The sequence below is a fragment of the Natator depressus genome, chromosome 7 (genome assembly GCF_965152275.1).
Source record: "Natator depressus isolate rNatDep1 chromosome 7, rNatDep2.hap1, whole genome shotgun sequence".
NCBI lineage: Eukaryota > Metazoa > Chordata > Testudines > Cheloniidae > Natator > Natator depressus.
In genome coordinates, this window is record NC_134240.1 from 10,503,534 (window position 1) to 10,529,594 (window position 26,061).

Genomic DNA, 26,061 nt, shown 5'->3' on the forward strand with positions numbered 1-26,061 from the left:
TGTTTGCACTGAAGCCAACAGGAGTTTTGGTACTGACCTTTATGGGTGCAGGCAGAGGCCAAATATGATCAAAGCATGGTGAGAAAAGGATCTATTTAGTAAAATGTGTTAGAATTGACTTGTGAAACATTTTTTTTTTTTTTTTTTTAGTGAGTGCACCGAAAAACTTCATAAGAAAGCATACAAAACTGTTTCAATATCATCTCCTCTAAAATAAGAGGTGAAGGGTTTTCTATTGACAGATCTCTCATTCTAGGCTGAATGTGTTTTTTTGAGATAGCTTAAATTAAACACTGGATAACAACTCAGAGAATTTAAGTCAGTCCCAATACAAATGTGCTCTTTGTTTGCAGGATCTCATTCAGTGATTATTATTTATTTTTACAGTATGTGTGCTATTATCAGTGCATGACCACATGACTTGATATTAGAATAATGCAGTGCAATTTCTCTCTCGGGACAAAGACAGCGAGTAAATCTTAACATGATAGGAATGTTTCAAAACAAATACTGAAAACACGTTTGACCAAGCCAGGATTCCTCTATGTACAGCAAATCTAGAAAAAGCAGCATATCATGTTTGTGCATATTTGCAATTTACTAAGTACAGTACAACTACTTCAAAAGAAAGGAAAGTCTTCTAAGTTTAACAAAACAGAATTACAAATACAGTCTGAACAAAAGAAAAACAAGGGGCCAATTCCCCCTCCCCCCAACAAGGAAACTAAACTGAGACTGTAGAAAGCTAAGAAAGTAAGGAGCACCATGTTTAGTAATCAAGGCAACCATTTTCCTCATTTTGAGTAATAATGGCCCAATTTGAAAGCATTAGAAACAAACTGAAAATGACGAGCAGATGTGGTGCTTCTGCAAGGCTTCTGCCCATCCATCTCCCTGCTTAGACCACTTCCCAAACTCAGACTACAAAGTATGAGTTTTTTACAGGGTGCAGTTAATGTCTTCTACGTCCACCTTCAAAAGCATGATGCTCTCTGTGAGCTAACGGGGGAAAAAAGGAAAAAAACTCAACTTTTAAATTGACTATATGAACAAGTACGAAGTAAAAAGATGCTAAGGGATGGAAATTTGGGGACTGAGGTATATTTTAATGGATAAAAAGTATTCCTACTGTTGCTTTTGCTATTAGTAAGAAATAGTCTGTTTCCATTAAGGCATTAAGCTTTTTGTTACAAATGCCTGTACACTTAAGGCATAATGCAAGATCTAACATGACTGTACTTACGAGCCTGGCCCTGCAACCTTTACTCATATGGATATGAGTTGCTATATCAGGTCCTAAGTTTTTTTGTGCTGCAGCTTGATCCAAAACTCTCATTGACTTCTATGGGCTTTGAATCAGACCCCTGGAGGAATTCCCCCATTCTCTTCTCCTTCCCAGTCCAGCACCATGAATTAGCAAAATAGCACCCTGACTTCAACAAAGGCAAGAATTTTACCCAGAGTCCCTACCTGGAAGAGTTTACAGTTTAAATTAAGATGAGAACAACAGGAGAAGACAATAATAAGGATGAGTGGTCAGGGAGGACAAGAGAAAAGACAACAACCATTTTTACTAGTGTGTTTATACAGAGCTTAGCAGAAGCCCCTCTCCTCCCCAAATCCTGACTGTAGTTGCTACAATACCAATAAATATATTAATTAACAATAGCTCACAATCTTGAGGGTTATGCAGGCATTTTTTTATTATTGCATTTGCAGACCAAAAATACCTTGTGAATCTGACAAACCAATTTGTTAAAACTTAACTACGAAAGCCAGTCTCACGATTTTGTACAGAGGAAAAAAAATCTCCAATAATTAGAAAGTAAAAATCCTCATGCAACAAGAGATGCTACATTTCTGAATGCTAAAAATTCAGTCAGTCAGTCACTTAACAAGGTTATCCTATAGCATACATTTCATCTGCGATCACTTTCGCTAACAAAAACTGGAAATCCTGCTATGAGGAAATAAATTGACAAGATACTTACGCTTATAAAACACTGCTTTAAAGGAGGTGTGTGGCAGAAGTTCATAGATCTTTTCTAAAACTGTTGCTTCACTTGCCAAAGATGCATTCACATTCCAGACTTGAACAACATCTTCTCGGTCACGAACACTGACACTAACCCCTATTACTTCATCATCTGTATAGAGGAAGAAGTGTTGAAGAAATAATCAGTTTTTTTAAAAGGGAGAAGAGTCTATTCTGGCTAGTTATGCTACTGTGGAACATTTTGTACAAAAAAAAAATAAATCAAACATGAAATGAAAACGAGCGGTCTAGAATGAAGGGAATACCAGTGTAGAAACCATAGGTATGCTTACTTGCAGTAGTTATTGTAAATAGTACCTGACAGTGAAATGGTGCAGTTCATAATCTATAGCTATGGCTTTAATTCTGTGTTGCAATAATATAAGGAATTTATGATGAGGGATTTAAAAAAAAAAAAAGTCTGTCACCACTATGTAGGAAGCTTTATTTTTCAAAGTATGAGAGAGACTGTAAAGTTTCCAGAATGTAAGCTTTAATAGGGCTGCCACACAGTTTCCTCAAGCAGCAGCAGCAGGATGAAATTAACAAGACTATGGTCAGTTTCACACAGCTGCTCCCAGCATTCAGAACTCTGTGTTCTACTGCTGAATCACTGAGATTGGGACAGAATTCTGCACAGAGGATTAAGTGTAAATGGCATACATGCTTTTTCACTTCCTGATGTCAGCTTAACTACGCATATGACTGAACAGGCACAGATTTAAAAAGTTTCTTACTGTGGAAGGATGTGGGGCACCTTTATTCTGTTTCCTATAATGCAAGCAGTCAGAGAAGTTTATTATCTGTATACTAGCTCAACAAACCGTTGCTGGAAAAAAATCCAAGACAATGACCAAGCCAAACACACCAAAAAGAGAGACAAATACTACTTTTCTGCTCTACTGTACTGATCAGGCTGGAGAGAAATTCCCTGGTTTGAAAGGTCTTTGTTGAATTTCATTATGGAATTAAGAAACCAAGTTCTTTTCTACTGAATGATAAATCAGAAATGGAACAACTGCAAAATGTAATATTCAGGGCATTAAATAAACATCTGTCTAACCAGATGTTTGTGTTTAGGACATATAAATGTAGTTATAAACATATATTTTTATTTTTCCTTGATCAAACAGAAAAGTTAGCTTAGTAACAATTTTTGAGCATTTATTTCCTAGCTCAGTGGATTGACAAGTTAGCCAAGCATTTGCCTTCTCCAGTAACTATGGACAATTCCTATAACTCAGCCTTATATTCTGAAACAGACAGACCTCTACCAGTGTTTGATGACTGGAAAATGTAAAATATGATAATATGTCTTAGGCACGGTTACACTCACAACCCCTCTGCAGTCCATTCCTAAATAAAGCATGCAATCTCAAGTATATTTTTAGGGACTAGATTTAGTTTGAAAATACGGTCATTAAATTATTGCATCTGAACAATATCACTTATTGAGTGAATTTAGTGGTTCCACGTAACAGGCAACCTATTTCAAGTACATTTTGTGTAAAATTAACACTAACAACTAATTTGGTTCAAGCAATATCAAATGAGAAGAAGGGTGGTCCACTGATTAGGTTGCTAACCTAGCACTCAGGAGAGCCCGGTTCATTCCCAGCTCTGCCACAGAATTCCTTTGTGACCCTGGACAAATCATTTAACCTCTCTGTGCCTCCACTCCTTATTTGTTAAATGGGAAAACAGTACTTCCTTACCCCACAAAGGTGTTGCAAAGATAAATACATTAAAGATTGTGGGGCATACAGATACTACAGTAATGAGGGCCATAAAAGTGCTTAGGATAGATAGATTCTCAGCAGTAATGGTACAAAACACCCCATAACAAGCAAATGGATGCCTGCTGAGACTTCCAGAATCCTGGCACCATGGCATTAGTATTAAACTATTAGAACACCTGCTGATACACAGATGTTTAAAACCTAGAACATTTGCCAGCCCCCAAGGGATTCAAGCTGGGCCATTGGAGGCAGGCAAGAACAATAATCTAGAGCAGAGGTTCTCAACTGGAAGTGGGAGGGGGGTGTTGCAGCCTCCTCAAGCTCCAGCAGCACCCCATAGGACAGAAGTGCCAAACCCTCAGCCCCATCCCCCCACCCCTCCTGGCTGAAGCCCGGAGCCCTGAAGCGTCCCCACCCCGGCTGAAGCACCTGTTGGGCCCTGGAATTTTTATAGCATGTGGGGGGGAGGCGGGGGGGCTCAGAAAGAAAAACACTAAGAACCCCGATCTAGAGCTAACTCTGTCCCACATAGCTAGCCAGGAAACCTTGTCTGTCCTCTTTTGACCTGTGTTCATGACAGGGAGAATAGGTATGCTTATATACTGTGACACAATTTTTAAGTGTTGGATGTTTTAATATTTTGAACAAGAACCTACTGCTTGGGACAGGGGCTTAAAATAAATCTACAGAAATAAGAAGAAAACACTAAGAAAATGATCTCTTTACCTGCTGCAGAGCAATCTGTAAACTGTTCCCCAATAGTTGCCAGCAATAACTCTTTCCAAACTGCAGACTAACAAGAAAAAAAAAATCAGTTATTATTCCAGGTTATTGATCTTTCAGTGTATGTGTAAGGTTTGCTTGCTCAGCCTTGAGTGCAGTTTCTGAGGCTGTGTGTTATAAGTGCATCTTATGTTATACTATTCCTTATTTGCACAGAGTTGGAGCAAGAATTTATAATACTTATAAGTAGCATAACTTGACATTCTTCTATTAAATGTTTAAATATAAATTTACCTTCTCTAAATTTGTGACTGGGACTCAACCTAAATAGTTAATTAATGTAAAGTACAAACGTAGATTTATCTCAAGTATTTCTCCTGCTTATGCAAGATAGAAGACCATTAAACTGCATTTGTGAATGCTTGTTTCTATCAAAAATAAGTACTGTTCATTTTAAGAACCAATCTGTACTAGAAAAATTGATAAATTTATATTTAAATCTCATGTCTTACTGTCCTTTGACTATGAAAAAAGTTTCTTTCAACAAATTCAAACGCTAACTAGAGAATTACAATTTTTTTTTCAAAAAAGTCTACCTATCACACAGTTGTCTTTGGCTATGTTAGACAGACGATACTGTTATTTCCTTTTTGTTACTATCTAAGCCAAAAAAGCATTCAAAACTTGGAACCCTATTGCTGATAAATCACATGCAACTCTGGGCTAATAAATTAAATAATATGCTCCAAGGTGTGTGCTTACCGGGAAATAATCATATTTCTAGAGCATATGGCAACATCTATCTTTATCTATACAGCCATAATGGCTTTTGCATATGCTGCTTTTAAACAAACCATGGCCTCACTATTATTTCAATTTAGTTTGTGCTTTTTAGTACCATTAAAAATGATAAATTAAAACAAAATAAGGTTAAAACCACAAAGCACAAACACAATGAGCCAAGAAAACTTTCCCTTTGTTTCTGAACATTCTTATCCACCTTTGAGGATGCAAAGAATTAGCATAAAACATTTCATTGGTTCATTATCAGCCAATACAAGGTACTGTATCAATCTATAGTAAGGAAAGACAAATTGGAGGTCATGCAACAAGATGCAGTCTGAAGATGTCAATCTGACAATCTTTGACTTGATGTGTTTTTTCTGTCAATGGAGCGATTCATATATTAATGTAGAGACTGATCCTGCAAACTCTCATTACCAGCGCAGAGCATAAGCCACCAAGCATAAACTCACTCCTGTGAGTTGTCCTATGGTCTTGTGTGCAGGAAGCATTTCATCCCATAAAAAATGTTTGCAGGATCAGGCTTATGAGAATAAAAAGCACATTAGGTTGTGTGTTGAAAAACTAATATTATTATCAGAAAGAAAAGGAGTACTTGTGGCACCTTAGAGACTAACCAATTTATTTGAGCATGAGCTTTATATTATTATATTATAATAATAATATTATTATGCAGTACTTATGGCAGTGAAGAACATGACTGGTTAGTGACAGTGTGGTCCTCGCTATGTAGGCCCTACTCCTAACACACTTACTTAGATGAGTATTGTTATGCACGAGTAGTTCTACTGAGTTCACGTCAGTGGGGCTACTCACATGTGAGAGTTTTGCAGGACTGGTCAATCATTGCTGCTCCAGCTATAATTAACTATTAACTTTCAATCACAATGACAATTGTTAAATTTTATCTTGTGTATCCGTAAGTGAATAAATCAAGTCTTGAGATGGAAGTTAAAAATGACCAAATAGTAGGTCTGCCAAATGGAGATGTTATATGAAACCTTTCACTATAGCTTTTATTTAAATTAATAAAATATTGTCAAATATTGTTATAAGCAAAAAATAAAAATAAAAAAATCAAGTATTGAATTATCTACACTAACAAATTTTCTCACCTTCGTAACATAAAAGGTGTTAGACTTTATAATGGTGTACTGACATCACTCAACACAGTTCAATAACCAAACTAAGAACTCCACAAAAGGAATTTTTATAAAGAAAATTGTCATAATTTTATATATGGAAATTAAGCTGAAACCCTGACTAGTCATTTCCAGATAGAAATGAACATTTCATACCGTACTTTCTTTAGGGACCTTCATTTTCCATACACCTCCTTTGGCGTTGCTTTCCTCTTCCCTGGTTGTGGGAAATATATCAAAGAAAACAAACCATTCAAAACCATATGTAGGTAAAGTTTACATACAGTGTGCTTTTCATAGTATGATAAAAATTTAAACCTATTTATGGGGTTAATTTTTCCAGGACAATCCCATTTGAAATGTGAGCACTAATTCCAGGTAATAAGGCTTGTGCTAGGAATTCTGACACCAGAGAGAAATCATTCATTCTTCGTGTGAAGCACACCTGTCGACATCCAATCCCTCTCCTATGTGGTGTGTGTTAGGAAATAATTCTATTTTCCCTGATCACAGGGCACCTTTGAAATGGCTGCAAATTCTTAGAGAACACATGACCACAAAACATTCCATGGTTTATTGCGGTAACCTCGTACTTCGGCAGTTCGTTTCTTCTCAGGTTCTTACTAGTGAAAACAGGAGCTTGTACATATTTCAGTTAAGTTCTGTGATCACTGGAAATGAATCGTCCTTCAAAAAAAATCAAGTGATCTGGAGTTAGGGCTGACAACACTTTTAAACCATGCTTCGTAATGCTACAGTTATTAGTCACAGCCTTTTCCAATTTGTTCTGTTGCAGCTAATTTATAAACTTGAATTCGTATTTTCAGTCACGGCTCCACAAAAGAAAAAGTGCAAGAACCAGTTTTTAAAAGGTATACACTAATATGTTTAATGTACAATGTCTGAACTGCTGAAAACTGTTTGCAGCCTCTAAAGATTCCCCAGCCAAAATGGACTCCCATCAATGGGGGTGAGTGTTGAGGGAAGGCTTGGGAAGGACATAAATCAAGGAAAGCACATTTTTAAACACCCACAAAAATAGATTGGTATTTATAAAAACATGGCCATAATTAGCCAAAAACCACATTTTAAACCCTAATTAATCTGAGAATCTCAATAAGACCCTAGCTTCCTGTGCAATAATTTATTAATACTTACTAAGACAGCGACTTAGTGATGAGATCAACATTGCGCATTCCTTTCCTTAAATATAGTACACTGAATTTCTTTGACAGAGGAGTTTTAAAATAGACCCACATCATCTTCAGAGAAGGTCTTTGAAGTGCACCCCCCCCCCAAAATCACTGACCAAATCAAAACTAAAAATAGAGAAGAACAAAACCAGAAAGTTCTCTCGTTTATCCTTTGACATTGCCAGCGAAAATATCAAGGCTGGTATATGCATATCCCAGTGTCGACATTTACTTAAAACCAATTTAACCTACACTGTTCAGCAGTAATATCTTTTAAAAGGAGTTCTTGTGCGGACTCGCTAGTAACTTGAACCTACAGTAGTCTGTCAAAATTCAGTGAAACATTTTATGGTCTATTGTTAATATGTAAAGAATTGTAATTCGATCACAAGCCAAACTAATAAGAAACCGTGCAAAAAAGTAGCCAGCCTACACAGAAGGTTCCTAATCCATCTAACTAAAAAGTGCATGAACTATATGAGTGGGAAGAGAAATTAAACTCAGTTTATAAAGAAAAAATTGATGGTTTATAGTTTTGAGTTTCCATTCTACGAACAATAAGTTATCAAATCGGAATGAGCTGCAATGTACTGTTAAAAAACTTGATAGTCAATCCTCCCTGATCTAAGCCTAAAGGAATGTGTGTGTATGTCTACAGGTATGTGCACATATGGAGCATACTTGGCACAGTGAATATTACCAACGAATATTAGTCAGTTGCATTAATGTCCCCCTATTTTATGTGGAGAGAAAAGAAAAATCAGTAAATTAAAAATAATTCAAATACAATTAATCAACATAAATGTGTACTATACTATTAGCCCATATTTTTTTCTTATAGCCCATATTTCCACATGCTAATTTTTAATAAATGCTCGATTTAAGATAATTAGCTTTTAAGCTGAACAAGATCTTTAGTGATATATGAAAGTTACTTTTGAATCCCAAGTCGAGCTGATTAAAGGCAGTACAGTACAGACATGCAACTCTTTGCTCTCTCCTTCCACCCATTATTTATTATTTAGACAACATCATAAGTGTCCCTATCCCCAGGAGCTTACAATGATAAGATACTTACCAAAGTGGCCGTCTTTCTCCCCGCATTAAATGGTAACTACATCTCAGAGGCAAATTTGTCACAGCAGGAATATTATTATAGACACTCCAGAAAATCTTTAAAGAAAAAAAAAAAGAAAGCTTCTAGTATCATTCACGTATGACAGTGAACTGTATACAGATTTACTTGCTTTGCTTGTACTTCATAAAATTATCAAGATTCTTGCTCATAGAAAACTATAATTTACCCTAGTTATGTATTTAAGCTCTTTAAAGTTAAAGCTCATCACAATTTCACTTTCAGCTTTTTTGTTGAAGAGAACATAATTCAGAAGTGGTAATATTTTAATTACAAGTCACTAAAATTATGACAAGTTGTGTCCTATTAGGAAGCCACTGTTGCTTAGCAAATGCATATTTCTATGAAGGGTGAAGGTGGAGAGAAGGGAAACAACTGCTCTGTAATGAAGTTCCCAAAGTGCAGAATACTCCACACTCCGTGTCCTCATACGTGAATGTGGAATAGAAGTAGCAGCTCTTAAATCTACTATTTTAACCGAGGCTATGTCTACGCTACCATGGTAAGTTGACCTACGCTACGCAACTTCAGCTACGTGAATATCGTAGCTGGAGTCGACGTACCTTCGGTCGAGTTACTGTGGGGTCTACACCGCAGGGGGTCGATGGGAGAAACTCTCCTGTCGACTTACCTTATTCTTCTCATAGGAGGTGGAGTACAGGGGTTGACTAGAGAGTGATCTGCTGTCGAGTTGGCAGGTCTTCTCTAGACCCGCTAAATCGACCGTGGGTGGATCGATCTCAGAGCATCAATCCCGGCTGTAGTGTAGACCTGCCCCTAGTAGCATGCTGTATATGCTGAAGCGATGTGTGCTGTATCACAACCTCCAACCGACACCTTTTTACCCTAACAGAGCCTTTGATACTAAAGCATAATGGGTGTGAGGAAGAAAACAAATATATTAAATATTATCTAAATCTGAGTTACAATGGAACATATATCCAAAGCAGTTTGAGTAAAACTTCCTTAACATGCCTTTTAAAAAGAAACAAACACTTATTCTGTCTATTTACTAAACAGTATACCATAGAACAGTAATCCTCTAGCTCTTCTGTCTAGAGATTCAGATCACACCGCTCGTCATGGTAACTTGTATCACAAGATTACATTTTAGCTCTTATGAGCATCATGCCTAGTTGGTGATCCACCTATTTTGTCAGAGCTCAGGCAGAAAGAGTACTGCCTATGACAAAATATGATATAGCATGGTAATGCAAGATTGGGGATTTCTGAACAGACCAAGTAGCAGGGGAACCATCAGACTCTACTTCTCAGAGGCAGGTAAGAGAGGAAGCCACCATTGAGGGGATGAGGTGGAAAAAGAGCAGGAATAATCCCATTTTAGCCCCCAGAAGTGGTAGTGGGGGTTGGAGGAGAACAAAGAGATCCCTCCTTCCCAGCAGACAAGTAAAGGAGAAGCAACAAAGATGTTAAGTCATTATGTTGCATCATAATCATGCATTAGTGCAACTTTACAAAACAAACTTTGCAACATTATAATATGATTTTGTGGCTCTCTGCAATTCCATCTGAAAGCTACTTTGTTACCCAGCTGTTAAAAGTCGAGTACTACTAACTAAAGCCATGAGAACTGATAACAGAAAAGTCTGACAGAAACAGAACAACTGGGTGAGTTTAGATTGTCTTCTGTGCCCTGCTTTCACCAGTCTAGTAGTAAGCAATAATCTGCCGAAATTGAAAGAATAAGGGAAACCCTTTGTGTCTCCAAGGTTTTGGCTCACACCTATAATATTCTTGAACTTGTATAGGCTACTATGTTCTGTACCAACTACCTTTGATGAGATAGCAAATTCTAAAGAGTACAGAGAAAGTCACTGACCATTTCTTTTGTTTTCCACAGGGCAGTCTTATCAGATATAGGTTAGTACATACTGAGGCTAAACCTATCAACAGACAAGTTATAGGCCAAGCTGCTGGCCTGCGATAATTCATCTAGTGGAAACAGCCTTCTCAGGGGACCTGAAGGAATTCTCTAAAACTTCAACAACCTGATGGGAGGAAACCAATGTAGCTCTTCAATATAATAAGGTCCAGTTTAGTTAATTGTGTCTGGATTAAGAGTGGAAAAGGCAATGATAAGTGATGCTATGTACACCATACTCTGGGCTTAAGCAGTGCTCTCTTCACTTGTCAGAGTAAACCATTTCAGCCAGTTTAGACAGGGGCATAGTTATGCTGTTAAACTTAATTCCCTGGGGAGAAATCTCTACAGAAATCACCTGAACGATGTGCACATTCTCCTTTGTAGGTAGGGCAACAGACACCTGCAATAAAGGTCTGCAAAGCACAACCGCAAGCTACCCAATTGCACCCTGTTTGCCAGAGCTCTGACCGACACCCTCATTTTCTGAACATTTCTAAAGCTAATTGCCTCAGAGTGAACAGAGGGAAAGTGTGGCTGGGAAGGGACAACTGATACAAGGCATAAACAAAACAATACAAATGTCAAGGCAGTTTTATTTCAAAACATAGCCACCAAGACAGTGTCCCTTTAAAGACAGGGTTCTAGCCTCATCTCCAAATTGCCTGGCTTTTGTCACACAGCCCTTGTAAAGCCTCCTCTCCTTGACATTCACCAGGCTGCGATGTATGGGTCCCACCACACTGGGCCCAGATATTCTTAAGCTTCCCTTGGTCTGAGGAGGCTGCAGCGCTCTCTCGCTCTCTCTCCTTGGTCTCTCTGGCATACTTCTTGGACACAGGTGCTCTGTCTCTATCCCTTCACAGAAATTGACCCTTTTGGTCCAGCTGGCCTAGGCCTGCAGGACAATGTGCTAACACTGCTCCCCCTCACCCTGCTGGATGCCCCAACACATGATAGTAGAAGCAAACCGACACACACGATTTGCCAAGGGTTCAAAAGCTAATCCCTCTTCAGGTAGCACAAGAATATACAGACCTAGACAAAACAATAAAAGAACCCTCTCTCTGAACTCAGCTGTCAGTGCCCAGCTTCCCTTACTGCCTGCCAAAAAAAAGACTGATGAGAGACTCTTTCTTTTATAACCTCCTGTCCCTTATGTCAGGTGACCCTCTCATCAGCCTTGTTATGCGATAAAGTCCCCTACCAGATGGCCCTTTGTTTCATTACTACCTCCTGGAGTTCAGACTTGAAAAAACACTCATTTGCCCTGAGCGGTATCCACCTAAAGGCATTCCATTTGAATGGCCAATCATCAAAGTTTAGCAACCATCCATTGTTAATCTTGTACCAGGTGCAAGAACTTCTCCTGCCACCTCCAGTGGGTTTTAGCTCTATATGGAGTTCAAAGACAGCAGAAAAGGTGAACAAGATCCACATTCAAAAGGGAATTTGCAGTCTGACACACATACGCAGAGTCTCCAGTATCAACCAGAAGTCATAAGCTGTAAATAGATCCCCCAAATTGCCACCACAGAGTTTTAGCCTCATATCAGAATATCCTGGCTTTTTGTGAATTAAAGCCAGACTTTTAACATTATGTAAGAAAAACCCAACAACAGATACTTCATGCCTGCTCCAGCACTAATATGGACCCACACTCCTAATAAGGTTATTTCCATTCAGAATACAGAGTGCATGTGTTACCCACTGACTTTTTGCAGATACAAAATTATATGACAGGTAAAAGGGAAAACACGGAATGATATTATGCAGAATCTCTCATCTGCTGCAAGCGTTCTGGAAAAAAGACAAAGCCTTAACATAACAAATCAGTTCACAAGAAAAAAAGTCACAAACTGGGTACTCAAAGAGAAGACTTCAGTGTACTATATCTTCCATTGCTCATATAATAATTTATTACACTGGAGAATAGCTGGAGAAAAGGCAGACAAATACTTAAAGTAAATCAAGTTTCATGATCCAATTTAGAGGCACAGCCTGAGGCTCTGAAATCTTCTAGAAAGACAGAGTATCTGGCAAAAACAAGTGTATTACCCTGCAACTCACCCCTTTATGAGCCTTAGAAACCACCCAGGAATCAAACACGCCACCAGTGAAATTCTAGGGAAGCCTAAGGAACAGCATATACTATCAACTGATACTTACATTTTGTACCTCAGAGAAGTGAAAGCATGAGAATTACTCATCTGGCACATGGTTGCCAATATAACCTCATAACTTGAGTGTTATTTCTCGTGTGTAGCAATTTCTGTAGTTCTAACTTTAATCTTACCTGTACTGTCTGTACTGTATAGATCTTCTTGAGATTCGATGCACATTCAGCTGCTGTGGTACCTGGAAGTGACCTAAAAAAAAGTTTATGTTAATAAAATACTTTATCCAAAAAATGATTACTTGATTGTCTTAGCAAATGACTGACACATTTACAAACATATCAAAGTTATACAATCAACTCCAATCACTATAAAAATTACTATAAAAAGTTTTAAAAGTAAAGGCTGAGCGTTATGTTTAGTTTAATTTGAGAGTTGTCAGGATATTTTAAAAATATTTATGTTCTAATTAAACTGTACATTAAATATTTAAAACAAAGATACAGCTGCTTGTTCTAAAAAGGGACCCACCCACTTTAATTATGCAAGAACACTGGCCTGTAATTATAGGATTGTTCACATTTGCTAGATTACTGGTGTGGATTTTGAGAAAGGGAAAGAGTAGCTAAGTGGGTTTTCTATTTGTTTATAATCAAAAGGAGTCCTCGGAAATAAGAAAAAATCCAGATCAAATTTTGAACCATGGGTACTGAGAGTGTTCCTTTAAATCAAATTTCAGGGTTAATGTTTTTAAATTTCAACTAGATTTACATCTGATTTATCTTTGAATACTTATTAAAATATTTAAATGTCATACTTTAATGTTCTCTTATTAAGGAGTTTTAGCTGTATTAACAATGCAGTTCAAAGCAATAATTATGATTTTTTTTTTAATGAAATCACCTTTAATTTACATACACACCCCACTAGATGGCAACATATTACAAACCTTTACAACTAATATAGCACCTGAAATTTAAAAAAAAAAAAAAAAAAAAAAACACACACAAAAAAAAGGCAGCTAATTTTACCAACTGTTAGCTGTAATTTCTCTTAGGGGAAACAGAAGCACTTTTAGTCAGATGTCACATTTTAAAAATGGCATTGATTACACAGAGATCAAACAGGTAGATCCAGCACACAGGGCTACCTCTTTGGCTGCAATGTCAGCAGTTAAAGTTGCAGAAAATTTACACAGGGTCTTGCTAGCGTTATGCTTAATTATTTTGAAAATACGCTGACATTCCACCAAAACCTTGATACTTAAATTCTCCCTCAATTGTGCACAACCAAATGATGAAAGATAAAACAGACATACATAGAGAAAAATGGAAAAGAAACAAATGATACAGGAAGTCGCCCTGCAAAAACCAGGCAGATTTCACATTAACAAGAAACATACAGTACATATGCACCGATGCAAGTATAAACCCTAAATGGTCAGCTCTCTAGTTCTTCCTTCTTGTGATCCATGCAATGCATTCAGTCTGTGTCTACACAGAGAATTTCAGATAATTCTCCCACCATTGGCCTAATGCTGATACAGCTCCAGCATCAACACCACAGACTAGCCCACTAGCATTTCACCCCCCCCCCCCCGAGTTGTCTAGCCCTTTATGACATGGAGGTGAAACACCTTAGCCCTGCATATGTTGGTGTTTACACCATTGCTATGACAGATACAGTTGCATTGTTGATAGCAGTTGCAGTTGTAAAGGCACTATCTTCATCTAGTGAAGCCACAGGGCAAGGTCCTCAGCTGATAAGAGTCGGTGTAACCTCACTGTAGTAATGGAACTATGTTGATTTACACCAGGTGAGGAGCTGAACTAATTCCTCTCAGCTTCTCCAAACAACTTCCATACTATTTTCATTCCCTTAAAATAGCCTGAAGATTTTATAAGATGAAATGCATGCAAAGTCAGATGCAAAAGACTGCAGAAGCTTGAAACAAAACAAGTAATCAGGAAAACAGGAGACAGTGAACAGAGTAGTCAATTGGCATGGCATAGGAGACTGTGGGCCTGTACTGAGAGGATCAGTTACAACGGTGCAAATTCAGCACTAATGGTTTTTGTGTACATTAGCACCACTACAATGCCCAGTGACCTAATGCAAAATACAAGAGTGGTGTATCTTGCAGGCTGAGCCTGAACAAGTGAATAGTGTAGCTATTATTTCTTTGCGGCTCCACAGCGTAAAACACTCAAACAAATATCACTGAATGGCAGGTGTGTATTTTCTGATATTGCTACTGCCGGTGGAGCTGCACAAGTGCTGTGCAAAACTGCAAACAACTGTGTGTGCGGATGACACACGTTACAAGCATGACAGGTGCGTTCAATGGACAGAAGGCAGAGAGAAGACAGCACATTGCTCTGTCTGCGCTTTTGTCTATCTTGCCTCCCAAATCCTGAAATGCTTTGTCTTCTTCTTTGATCTGGACAACTCAAATTGGTCTCTCTCTTCAAACCAATGAGTGCTGTCAAAATTCTTATTTCTCTCTTCTTACTGGCAGTAATACATTTTACATTATTTGTGTCTTTAATCACCACCGGGTTAAAATGGTAACTTCATGAAAGTCATACTGAGAAAGCAATAAGGAGAAAAGAAAGATTGTACTTTGTCTCTGTTTCAGGAATACATGCTGAAGATACAGCTACAAAGCTGAATGTTTTTTTAAGAACACACAAAAGATAGCTTAGAACAATTATTTATTTCTTCAATGCAGAGCAGACAGCAACGTATGTTTGACTCTTTTATCTGTTGATGACAATGGCATAGACATTGCATTGTGCTGATGGACCCAATGAGAAAACTGTGTTTAAATAAATGAGTTAGAACAGTTACACTGGTGTCGCCTTGTTTCTAAAGTAGTCACGGATTCAGTACAATGTAGATTATTTCTAATGGCAGTGTGTTTTATACACTATGAAAAATTTACTGGAAGTGACATTCTGTCAGCAGATCTGCTAAATTAAAAAGAAATATTTGCCCTATGTCCCTTGAATGAATTATTACAGTGACAAATGAAGATTTGCTTCACATACACACACCACAACTTACTTCAAGTATTTTAAGTCCAGTGAACCTGGTCTTAATTGAGCAACAAAAATCATTTTCATGACAGAAAGATTTTTCTAATAAATGGAGAGTAGGCTGACAGCAATATATTTGGCAATACACAGAAGTAGTCTCTGAGACCAGAAGATTGCTTAATAAGGGTAGTAGTCCTTTCACAACTTTTACTGCATTCACACAGCTCTTTAATAATCAGTGTAAAATACTGTGGCTATACATTTGAAACAATGCTATTTTGTCTCTTCTCACATCTTAAGAGTCTCTAACATTTTGTGTTTCTTATATTGTAATTCCGTGGTCAAAAGACATGGGTGGATTGTTTTGTTTTTAAATGTATCAGATAGATAACAGTCTGAAAAATTAGTTTTGACATGCTTTCCTTTTGCCTGTTTCCTAACTTCACAGTCATACATGGACATAATTTTGCCTTACTATACATTACATCATCATCCCCACGTACGTTCACTGATGTTGCTGTTGGAGCGTTGTGATAAGATGAAAACCTATTCCCATGAATGGTAAATAAGCATTATGAAATAGTAAACTTCAAAAGCCAGCAGGGTGCCAGCAGTGGATATTTATCACATTTTTATGCCACTTCAAGAATCTCTTGGGGAATAAAGAACAGAGTACTCCACTTTGGGGCCATAAAATCATTCATTTTGATAGCTACAAATCACACGTTCCAGAGAAACAACATTCACAACATTACAAGCTGGCAGAGAACCACCACATTACTCATTTTAAGGTTTAGATGGAAGACTATTCACTGCTTATTTTTAGCAACTTGACTGACAAGTACTACAGGTGCTGTGTGGACAAGCTTGCATAGCATATTTCAGCATTACACCCAACTCTAGCAAATGACATCAATCTTCTGTCATGAGCATGACCACAAACTAAAGAACAGAAAAATATCTGAGCTGCAAAGAAAAAATTAACACTTAAAGAAAAGCGATCACCATAACTATATTAAAATGACTCAGTAATCTTGATTGAGTTGCTATCTAACTCACTTTAAAATAATTTTCAAAGTCCTTAAGAATACGCCTCTGTACTTCTAGATTGTTTATTTGTGAAAATTTTGTTTTTCTACAAAAAAGCATTATTGGATTAGTGAGAAAAAAAACTGCTGAAAGTCCTAAAATGCAAGCAATGGTCAATCTGGAAGTTTTAGCTTTGCACTAGTTGCCACACGAAATGGAATTACACATTTGTTTATGGGACAAAAAAGCGCAGCCCAAGCCACAACTTGGAGAAGAAGAAAAAGTATCCAAAATATAGACAACAGCTAGAAGAATGGAGAAATGTCTAATTTGCTGCAAAATGTACAGAAAACACTGACAGAATTTGGGGTACCTTTTATAGTGTTTCAATACCCGGAAGTGCAAGAGCTCAGTCTAGATTATCAGAATGGTTCCTCTTGGGCCTTAAATCTATTAAACTATTAACTTTTGTTGTAGAATGCACAGGAAGAAAGTTTAGATCGTTTATAAATTGGCACAAACAATTATGAAAAAAAAACAAAAAAAAACTTAGAAAACTCCTTTTTCTGAATTCTTCCAACAAATGATGCAACATACAATTATACTGATTCACAAATTCACAGATTATAAAGCCACAAGAGACCAGTGGGATCTAGTCTGACTTTCTGCATATGAACTAATGGAGTCTACATACAGAAATAGGAGCCCTAAGGAGATCTAATTGCCCCTTTCATATAAAGAGTTTAATTCTGGAGCCTAATGTTGATAAATTAATAGCTATTAGTTACCTTTCTACAACTTGAATAAAGTCCCACCAATTTCTCCTCCCTAGTTCTTATTAACCACTGCTCCAATCACAATCTTTCTCTATACAATTTTAAAATTTCCCTCATGGAATTCTTCAGTTTTGCTTCATGTTTGTTCTCACACAAGTTAATATAAAATTATCTTAATATAAAGTTACCTTTCTTGCGCCTTCTCTTGATAAATAAGGCCCTTATGCCAGAGAAGTTTAAATAGCTTACATAGGAAATTACTTTTCCTTTCTGTGAAAACACAGAAAAACAGCTGGTCTAACCGTAAAATTATCAAGACTATTCCTATAACACTGAGGTCTTTTGATTTATTTAAGGCTATCATCAAGTATTGAAAAAGAGGAGGTCATTTCCCTGAATTCATATGATAAATGTGTGACCCTTAGTATAGTTTTCCACAGCACAGAGACAGAAAAGTTTTGTATCAGCTGACAAATTCTAATTTTAAAATGTACCCTTGACTTTCTTTGAGGTTGCTATAGTCGGCTCAAACCAGGGCTCTCAATCATCTCCAGACTCCCTCAGGGTGTGTAATGGATGGTCAGAGCCACGGTAGTCAGGTCAGTCAAGAATGTAACAGATTTATGATGAGTACCTCTAATGTATCTATGTTATAAACCGGACAAATTGCAAAAATATTCCTATGCTGGATAGGGAAGATGTGAGGTTCTAGTCAGAGGCAATGAGAGCCTCTATTGGTGTTCCAACAGTAGGGAAACTGTCATATGCCAAGACTCAACATATAAGCCTCCTCACTACCCATTCAGGTAGACTCAGCGCATCGTATTCTGACCAAAAGGTTCTTAGACACCACAGAGATGATTACAAGATAGATTAAGTTATGTTAGTTATAGGCTTTCTTTAGAATCATAGAATTGTAGGATAGGAAGGGACCTTGATAGTCACCTCGTCCCCTGTCCTGCACTGAGGCAGGACTAAGTATTATCCAGACCAGTGATACTCAGACTGAGGCTTGGGAACTGTAAGTGACGCTTTAATGTGTCTCCTGCAGTTCTTTGACCAGTCAGGAGGCTTTTACTCTGTTATTAACCAATTGTAGTTGATAAAATAATAATACAGGGTCAGGCATGTTGCTATGATATATATATAACTAAATATTTCCCAGCCATACTATAGTAAATGAAACAACGAATTCTCACTACTGTGGCTCTTTTGGGTAAGGCTGATCACTAACTTGGCTCCTGAACCACTGAGGTCTGAGTCTCACTGATCTAGACCAGTGATTCTCAAATGTTTTTTTACTGGTGACCCCTTTCATATAGCAAGCCTCTGAGTGAGACCTCCCTATAAATTAAAAACACTTTTAAATATATTTAACATTATAAATGCTGGAGGCAATGTGAGGTTGGGGTGGAGGTTGACAGCTCGCAACCCCCCCCCCCCATGTAATAACCTCGCAACCCCTGAGGGGTCCTGACTCACCATTTGAGAACCCCTGATCTAGACCATTCCTGACAGGTGTTTGTCTGACCTGTTCTTAAAAATCTCCAAGAATGGAGATTGCACAACCTCCCTAGGTAATTTGTTCCAATCCTTACAGTTAGGAAGTTTTTCCCTATGACTAACCTAAATCTTCCTTACTGCAATTTAAGCCCATTACTTTTTGTCCTGTCCTCAGTAGCTAAGGAGAACGATTTATCACCCTCCTCCTTGTAACAACCTTTTATGAACTTGAAGACTGAAAAAATTGGGGAGGGGGAAATATGAGAATCTTTCCTCATAGGTCATGATTTCTAGACCTTTAATAGTTTTTATTGCTCTCCTCTGGGCACCAATTTGTTCACATCTTTCCTGAAGTAGGGTGCCCAGAACTGGACACAATACTCCATTTGAGACCTTATCAGTGCTGAGTAGAAGAATTAATTCCTGTGTCTTGCATACAACTCTGCTGCTAATACATCCCTAATGATGTTTGCTCTTTTTTGCAACAGTAGTACATTGCTGACCCATATTTAGTTTGTGATCCCCTAGAGCCCCCAGTGCATCAACAGCCACTTTCTGAAGCATACGGCAAGAGGGCTTATCAGGCTTATTTACCACCAAAAAGCTGGTGGTTTTTGTGCATGTGGTTCTAAGAATCAGTGTATTTTATATAAGACATTGATGCACTGAGATATATCCTTGTGCTCTCTATCGTCCAGTTTATGCACCAACTTATTATAATATATGTGCATCAGTATTTATTTTGTTTTAGGTTAGTACCACAGCAAATATCAATTCTAAAAAATGTTTGTGGGGGTGATTTTGCTAGTTATCATAACTATTATTGCTGTTCAATATGGGGGTGGCGACTGATTGCCCACTGTTAATCTCCCCTAAATCTTTGATGCAAGACTAAAATAAAGGACAGCTTTCCAGCTCTTAATGTCCAATCACCTTAACATTTTCAAAATAGGTAAAGCAAAAGTGCCATTCACTTTTCTGGGAAGGCCAGAAATTAATCTTTGTAGCTCTTCATTGCTAAATTCTATGTATTAAGAAACAACATAATTTTTAAGCACCGAATTACAGAAGTTGAAGGATAAGACTAATATTAGGCAATTCAGATCATCTATCTGGCAATGAAGGATTTATCCTAATTTTAATAATAGATGCAGACAAGAGCAGAGATTGACAACAAAGCCTTGAAAATTGTTTGCGATGGCAAAACAGTGCCTTTCATTTGCACCTCTTACGGAAGTAGTTACAACATCCCTTGCCCCACTCCTATCGGTTAGGATACTGTTTTATTCCCTTATAAGGTGGCATGGACAAAAAGTCTCTCTCATACTTATGTGAAAAAAAAAAGTACTATCAACAATGTTATCATTAATAAAAAGTCAGTAACTAAAATATTTACTTGGCCAATAAGACATCAACTGTTTAAACACAGGATGTTTCATGATTTTTGTTTTTGGGTCTGGTTACTATCTTATTTCACTTCTTTATATATGCCATATAAGTGTTAAATCCACAATTGTATAATTTCAAAATGGTCACTAAAATACACAGATTTAATTGATTGGTGGAAATATTTAAAACTATATTTTAAACTCCTTTATTTGTAATTACAAAGCTCATAATAACGTTTAAGGGAAAAGGGAAATCTAAATTTTTGACAGGATAAGTGCTGGAAATAAAAGTTTTCACTTCCCTGCAGTGGACTAACAACACTGCACTAAATCTGTCTATGTTTAGTCACAAGAAACTACAGCCACTGATATTTTTTCCTTTTTTAATACAAAAAAGGTTTGTGGTTTTTTGGTTACAGTAGTATTAATCTATGCTTATAATGTAAGTAATTTAGCTCAAAAGCACTGCTTTTGCAGTCATGCAGGAACAGAATTAAGTCATGATCCTACCATCTAACCTACATAGCGGATCCTTGCACCCACGTGGAGTTCCACTGAAGTAACTGGGGCTCTGGAGAAGTTACCCAGAGATCAGATTGCTGGATCCAGCTGTAGTCTTTTCCTAGCACAGCTTGAAAACTAGCAGCTAGTGCTACTAGCATATTATTTTAGTTATTCATTAGAAAGGTTTTTACTCGGGGTATGTCTACACTACCCACTGGATCAGCGGGCAGTGATTGATCCAGCGGGGATCAATTTACCGCGTCTAGTCTAGATGCAATAAATCGACCCCCGAGTGCTCTCCCATCGACTCCTGTACTCCAGCTCCGTGAGAGGCGCAGGCGGAGTCGACGGGAGAGCGGCAGCAGTTGACTCACCGTGGTGAAGACACCATGGTAAGTCGATCTAAGTACGTCGACTTCAATTACCTCATTCATGTAGCTGAAGTTGGGTAACTTAGATCGATCCCCACCCCCCAGTGTAGACCAGGCCTCAGTGTAGCATTAGCCATAAATTGTTGTACATTGGTCATATTATAGGCTGTGTTCAAGTTTTCTGGGGCTTATTAACTGCTATAAAATTTGCTCAGTACTGACATATGAAATTGATATACATGTGTAAATGGATATACATATTAGTTTCAATTGTAGCTTTGTTTTTTATACAAAGATGATCTGCAGATCTAAATTCCAAGATCAAATGAAACAATTGTTCTGAATGCCTCCAGCCACCTTAGTATTGGGGGCATCCATGCTCCTTACTTACTATTTTCTTTTCTTTTTCTGCAAGACCCAAATTCTTTGGAACTGTCGAATTCTCATTTAACACAATAACCCAGACATCACACACACCAGGAAACTGCTAACTGCCTAACGAAAGTCTTCAGTTTTTAAAGCATTGTTTTTAAAATGCTTATACCCTATGGAATATGATCATTTTTGAAAACTTGCAAGACTGCAGATTATTGTAAAAATCACAAGACTTCCTTTCACTCAAAGGCTCAAGATCCTGAAAGCTGATTCATGTGGGCAGAACCCTACACCTGTGCAGAGCCTCAGCCCCATGTGGGCGTAAGGGTGCATTGCTGAGTTGGAGTGACAGGCTTCTGTAAGACCCAATGGAGGTCCATGGGCAATACAATGTCACCAACACAGTTCATGCTGCAGCATTACAACAAACAACAAAAGCAGGTAAACTACAGCAGGTGCAGACTAGGGATCCTGCAAAAGGAGGAGGAAAACAGTTTAATTTTCATGTGCTAAATGCTCCTCTCTAGTTTCGGAACACTTAGAACATAACCTAAAAGTAGAATTTAGCATCACTTTTTAAAAAGTTATATCGTCTTTTTTAAAAAAAAAAAATAAAAAGCTGGAAGCTACCTTGATCTTTTATGATGCAGCTGAATTATTAACATTTGAAGATCATACACATGACCTTCCTTGTCCGACTGCTGAATAATAATTTTCTCCAAGATACTTCCATCATTCTCATTTTCCTAAAATAAATATGGGGCAAGATATCAGCACACAATATCTAATGAGGAATACTGTAGTCAGACATACTGAAAAAGGCTTACTGCCTGTGAGAATTGCAAGCGTACAACTTTACATATTTGAATGAGATAATACTCAGCTTCTAGGCGGAGGCATGGCCAGGCAGCTCTGTGTGCTATCTCCGCCCAGAGCGCTGGCTTCGCAGCTCACGGCCCGCGCCACCCTCCTTCAGACCCCCCGTCCAAAGTTTTAGTTAGGGGTATAGTAAAAGTCATGGACAGGTCACGGGCCATGAATTTTTGTTTACTGCCCAGGACCTATCCGTGACTTTTACTAAAAATACCCGTGACTAAAACATAGCCTTACCCATGTTTCAGCTACAGAATAAGGTAAAGCTCCTAAAAACAGTCAAGTAGGTAAAATGTTAGGTGACCATTAGATATTCACTTTGCTTAACTAATGTAAGATTTAGCTACTTCCTCAAAAAAGCTCACTTCTGCTGGACCATCTACAAGAAGTGATACAGTTTTTAAAAGATTACAAATTTAGGCCACAGTCCTTCAAATAACTCAGTGTTGGCAGATCCCTGCACCCTAAAATCACGCTAAAGTCGGGGGAGGAGGCATTGCCCATGTTGAGTCAGTTTTTCAGGATCAGGGCATTAAAGAAACTATAAAGGTGTGTACATGACTTAAGTGAAATAACAGCACGATCTTATAAATATAACCATTAGCCTACTATTATTTCCCTTACAACCATTATGTCTAAATTTAGGGCTTGAAACAACACTATTACCTGAATCAGTGTTTATTATACTATGAACAAAAGGCATTTCTGAAATGTATTTTCTTAATGTTATGACTACAATATTAGAAAATGTTAAAGCTACCAACTAGTGGTATATAAAAATGTTTCATTTATTTAATGTCTATACTACCTACATATAGAAAGTTTTCCCATGTGTAGTACACATGAAAGTCAGGGTGAGACAAATAACCCATCATCGTTCAACCTGTGTTACAAAAGACACTGGTGAAGATCAGAGCTGTTTTTGAAATGTTTTTATGCTTATTTTTAAAAAGAACATCATATCAAAACCCTAGAGTATTCTGTGAGTAATAGCAGTGATCAATGGATACCTATTTGCCAAAATACTCTAGGTTGTTTACCATAAAAACAAAAAAAACTTAAATTGCTAAAACGTTGTATATAGACGGCCTGTAGCATCTGAACTGCATTGTCAGTATTCAATTTAGATCGTAAACACTACAGCACTGGGACAATTTCTTCTTCTGTACTGCACTCAGTGCACTGCAGGTGCTCAATAATTAGCAAGAAGAGTATTTCAGGAAACTTGGTGAGCTCTTACTCCTTTAAAAATTCATTTATGATCTTATTAAGTGTCAGCATTACAAACAAGTTTTGTTTTTATTACTGTCGTCCTTCACTTCATGTTCTAATTTGTTGTGCTGAGAGCTGTTGTGCACATGTTATAAACAGCTGCCATAAGCATGGCAACATTTCAGCAGCAGCTGAAATGATCCCTGCATACAGGTTGAAGATTCGTTTGTAAAGCCCTGTGGGGGGAAAGGTGCTAATGAAATCCAAGATGTTGTAAGAAATTGTATTAGTTTCAGGCCACAGCTGACTAATAGGAAGAAGCTTTTTATTTATGGCTCCTGGACTCATTCTCTGTTTACAACCCAGTTCTGTAGGATAACAAGTCAATCTCACATTATGAAGTTTGGGTACAGATGTGTGTATTAGAGGGTGGGCTTCAGGATTTCATTCTAACATGGGGTAAAAGCAGTGAGGGTGAACCAGTTAGGAATGGGGTGAAGGGATCAAGCTTTGACTTTAGAGTGAGGCAGTCAAAAATGGGGGCAGGCATTAAACTTTGACTCTAAGCTGGGCAGTCAGGAATGGAGTGGTGTCAGGCGGTGGGTCTGGACAGGGGCAGTTAGGAGTGTGGGGGTGAGTGGGCTGGGACAGTTGGGAGCAGTGGGGTGCCTGTACTCTGCACTAGGAGAGGGTCGTCCCTGCCCCCCGTGGCTCAGCCCCATGTATTTGGGGTTGGGGGTTATGGAGCTGGTCTCTCCCCCCCGGCAGAGGCCTGCAAGGCAGAGAAGACCAGACCCACCACCTATCCCCGGTCTGAGAGACACAGCAGTGCTGGACCCTGGGCCTGGGGGTCTAGCAGGGCCCTGCTCAGAACAGGGGTCTCTATGCTGGGGGGGGGGGTCTCATGGGGCCTGGCGGAGAGTCCCTGGGTCCGGGGGGAAGCGGGGAGTCAGGCAGAGAGTTCCTAGGCCCAGGCGGACCTTGCGGGGGGCCGGAGGAGCGGGGGCGGTGGTATTGCGGAGGGTTCCTGGGCGGAGAGTCCCTGGGCCCCAGGGCTAGGGGTCAAGCAGACAATCCCGAGGCCCAGGTGGGTCTGATGGGGGGTATCGCGCAGGGTCCCTGTGCCCTGGGGTGGGGGGGCTCATGGGGGCTGGCCAGGGGGTACCGCGCAGGGTCCCCGGGCGGGGGGGGGAGAGGGGCTCATAGGGCCTGGTTAAGGGGTACCGCGGAGAGTCCCCGGGTCCGGGGGCGGGGAGAGGGGCTCATAGGGCCTGGTTAAGGGGTACCGCGGAGAGTCCCCGGGTCCGGGGGGCTCACAGGGCCTGGCCAGGGGGTACCGTGGAGGGTCCCTGTGCCCAGGGGCAGGGGGCTCATAGGGCCTGGCCAGGGGGTTCCGAGCAGGGTCCCCGGGTCCAGGGGGGCTCACAGGGCCTGGCCAAGGGGTACCGCGCAGGGTCCCCGGGTCCAGGGGGGCTCACAGGGCCTGGCCAGGGGCTACCGCGGAGGGTACCCGGGCGGGGGGGGGGGGGAAGAGGGGCTCATAGGGCCTGGCTAGGGGGTACCACGGAGGGTCCCCGGGGGCTCATAGGGCCTGGCCAGGGGGTACCGCGGAGGGTCCCCAGGCCCCGGCCCCGCACTCACTTGTCCAGCCAGAAGGTCCACGGCGAGTGCAGCGGGATCCCGCCCGGCTCGGGCTCCAGGCTGCGCAGCTGCTGGTGGTTGATGGGCACCGGGTCCTCGTCGCCCTCCTGCTCGGGCGGCGGGTGCGGGGGCTCTGGGCCCGGCTGGCTCTCGGGGGGGCTCAGCGCCATCGCCCTGCGCTTCCTGCCGCCGGCCGAGGCTGTCAGGGCCTCCGCTCGCCGGCGCCAGCCTGCCACCCCCGCGCCGGGCAGCAGGGGGCGCCGCGCCCCAGGGACACACGGACGGGGAGGGGAGGAGATAGGGGGGCGGGGGCAGCCATCGGGACCCATAGAAGGAGGGGGACAGACACACAGGCAACGGGACAGGCAGGCAGACAAGGGCAGTCGGGGATGCCGGGGGAAGAGGCACACAGACAAGGAGGGAGACTCAGACACGGAGAAGGACAGACACCCAGAGCCTAGTAGCGTTGCCAACCCTCCAGGATTTAAAAATTAAATCTTTCCTTAAAGATTATGTCCTGTGGTGAAACCTCCAAGGAATGCGTCCAACCTAAATTGGCAACCCTAAGCCTAATGGAAGGG

The 26,061-nt window shown here is 39.7% G+C and overlaps 1 protein-coding gene across 2 annotated transcripts; it reads right to left on the bottom strand.

Annotated features, from left to right (window-relative positions):
- Positions 1–112: 112 nt before the first annotated feature.
- Positions 113–25,711, bottom strand: EIF4E3 (eukaryotic translation initiation factor 4E family member 3). Of its 2 annotated transcripts, none has more exons than XM_074957495.1 (7): positions 25,481–25,711; positions 12,950–13,022; positions 8,715–8,809; positions 6,600–6,660; positions 4,501–4,567; positions 1,992–2,147; positions 113–999 (listed from the first exon to the last, which is right to left on the bottom strand). In XM_074957495.1, the coding sequence occupies exons 1-7, from the start codon at positions 25,648–25,650 to the stop codon at positions 953–955; spliced, it is 669 nt and encodes a 222-aa protein (XP_074813596.1). In that variant the 5' UTR covers positions 25,651–25,711; the 3' UTR covers positions 113–952. The 2 variants fall into 2 exon arrangements, with proteins under 2 accessions (XP_074813596.1, XP_074813597.1); XM_074957496.1 differs by lacking the exon at positions 25,481–25,711 and adding an exon at positions 22,385–22,494.
- Positions 25,712–26,061: the final 350 nt, after the last annotated feature.

Coding starts and splice junctions, on each gene's coding strand:
- EIF4E3 (XM_074957495.1), bottom strand. CDS start 25,650: ATGGCGCTGAGCCCCCCCGAGAGCCAGCCGGGCCCAGAGCCCCCGCAC. Junction 2,148..4,500: donor TACAGATTGCTCTGCAGCAG/GTAAAGAGATCA, acceptor TCCTCTATACAG/ATGATGAAGTAATAGGGGTT. Junction 1,000..1,991: donor TAAAGCAGTGTTTTATAAGC/GTAAGTATCTTG, acceptor TTCCCCCGTTAG/CTCACAGAGAGCATCATGCT.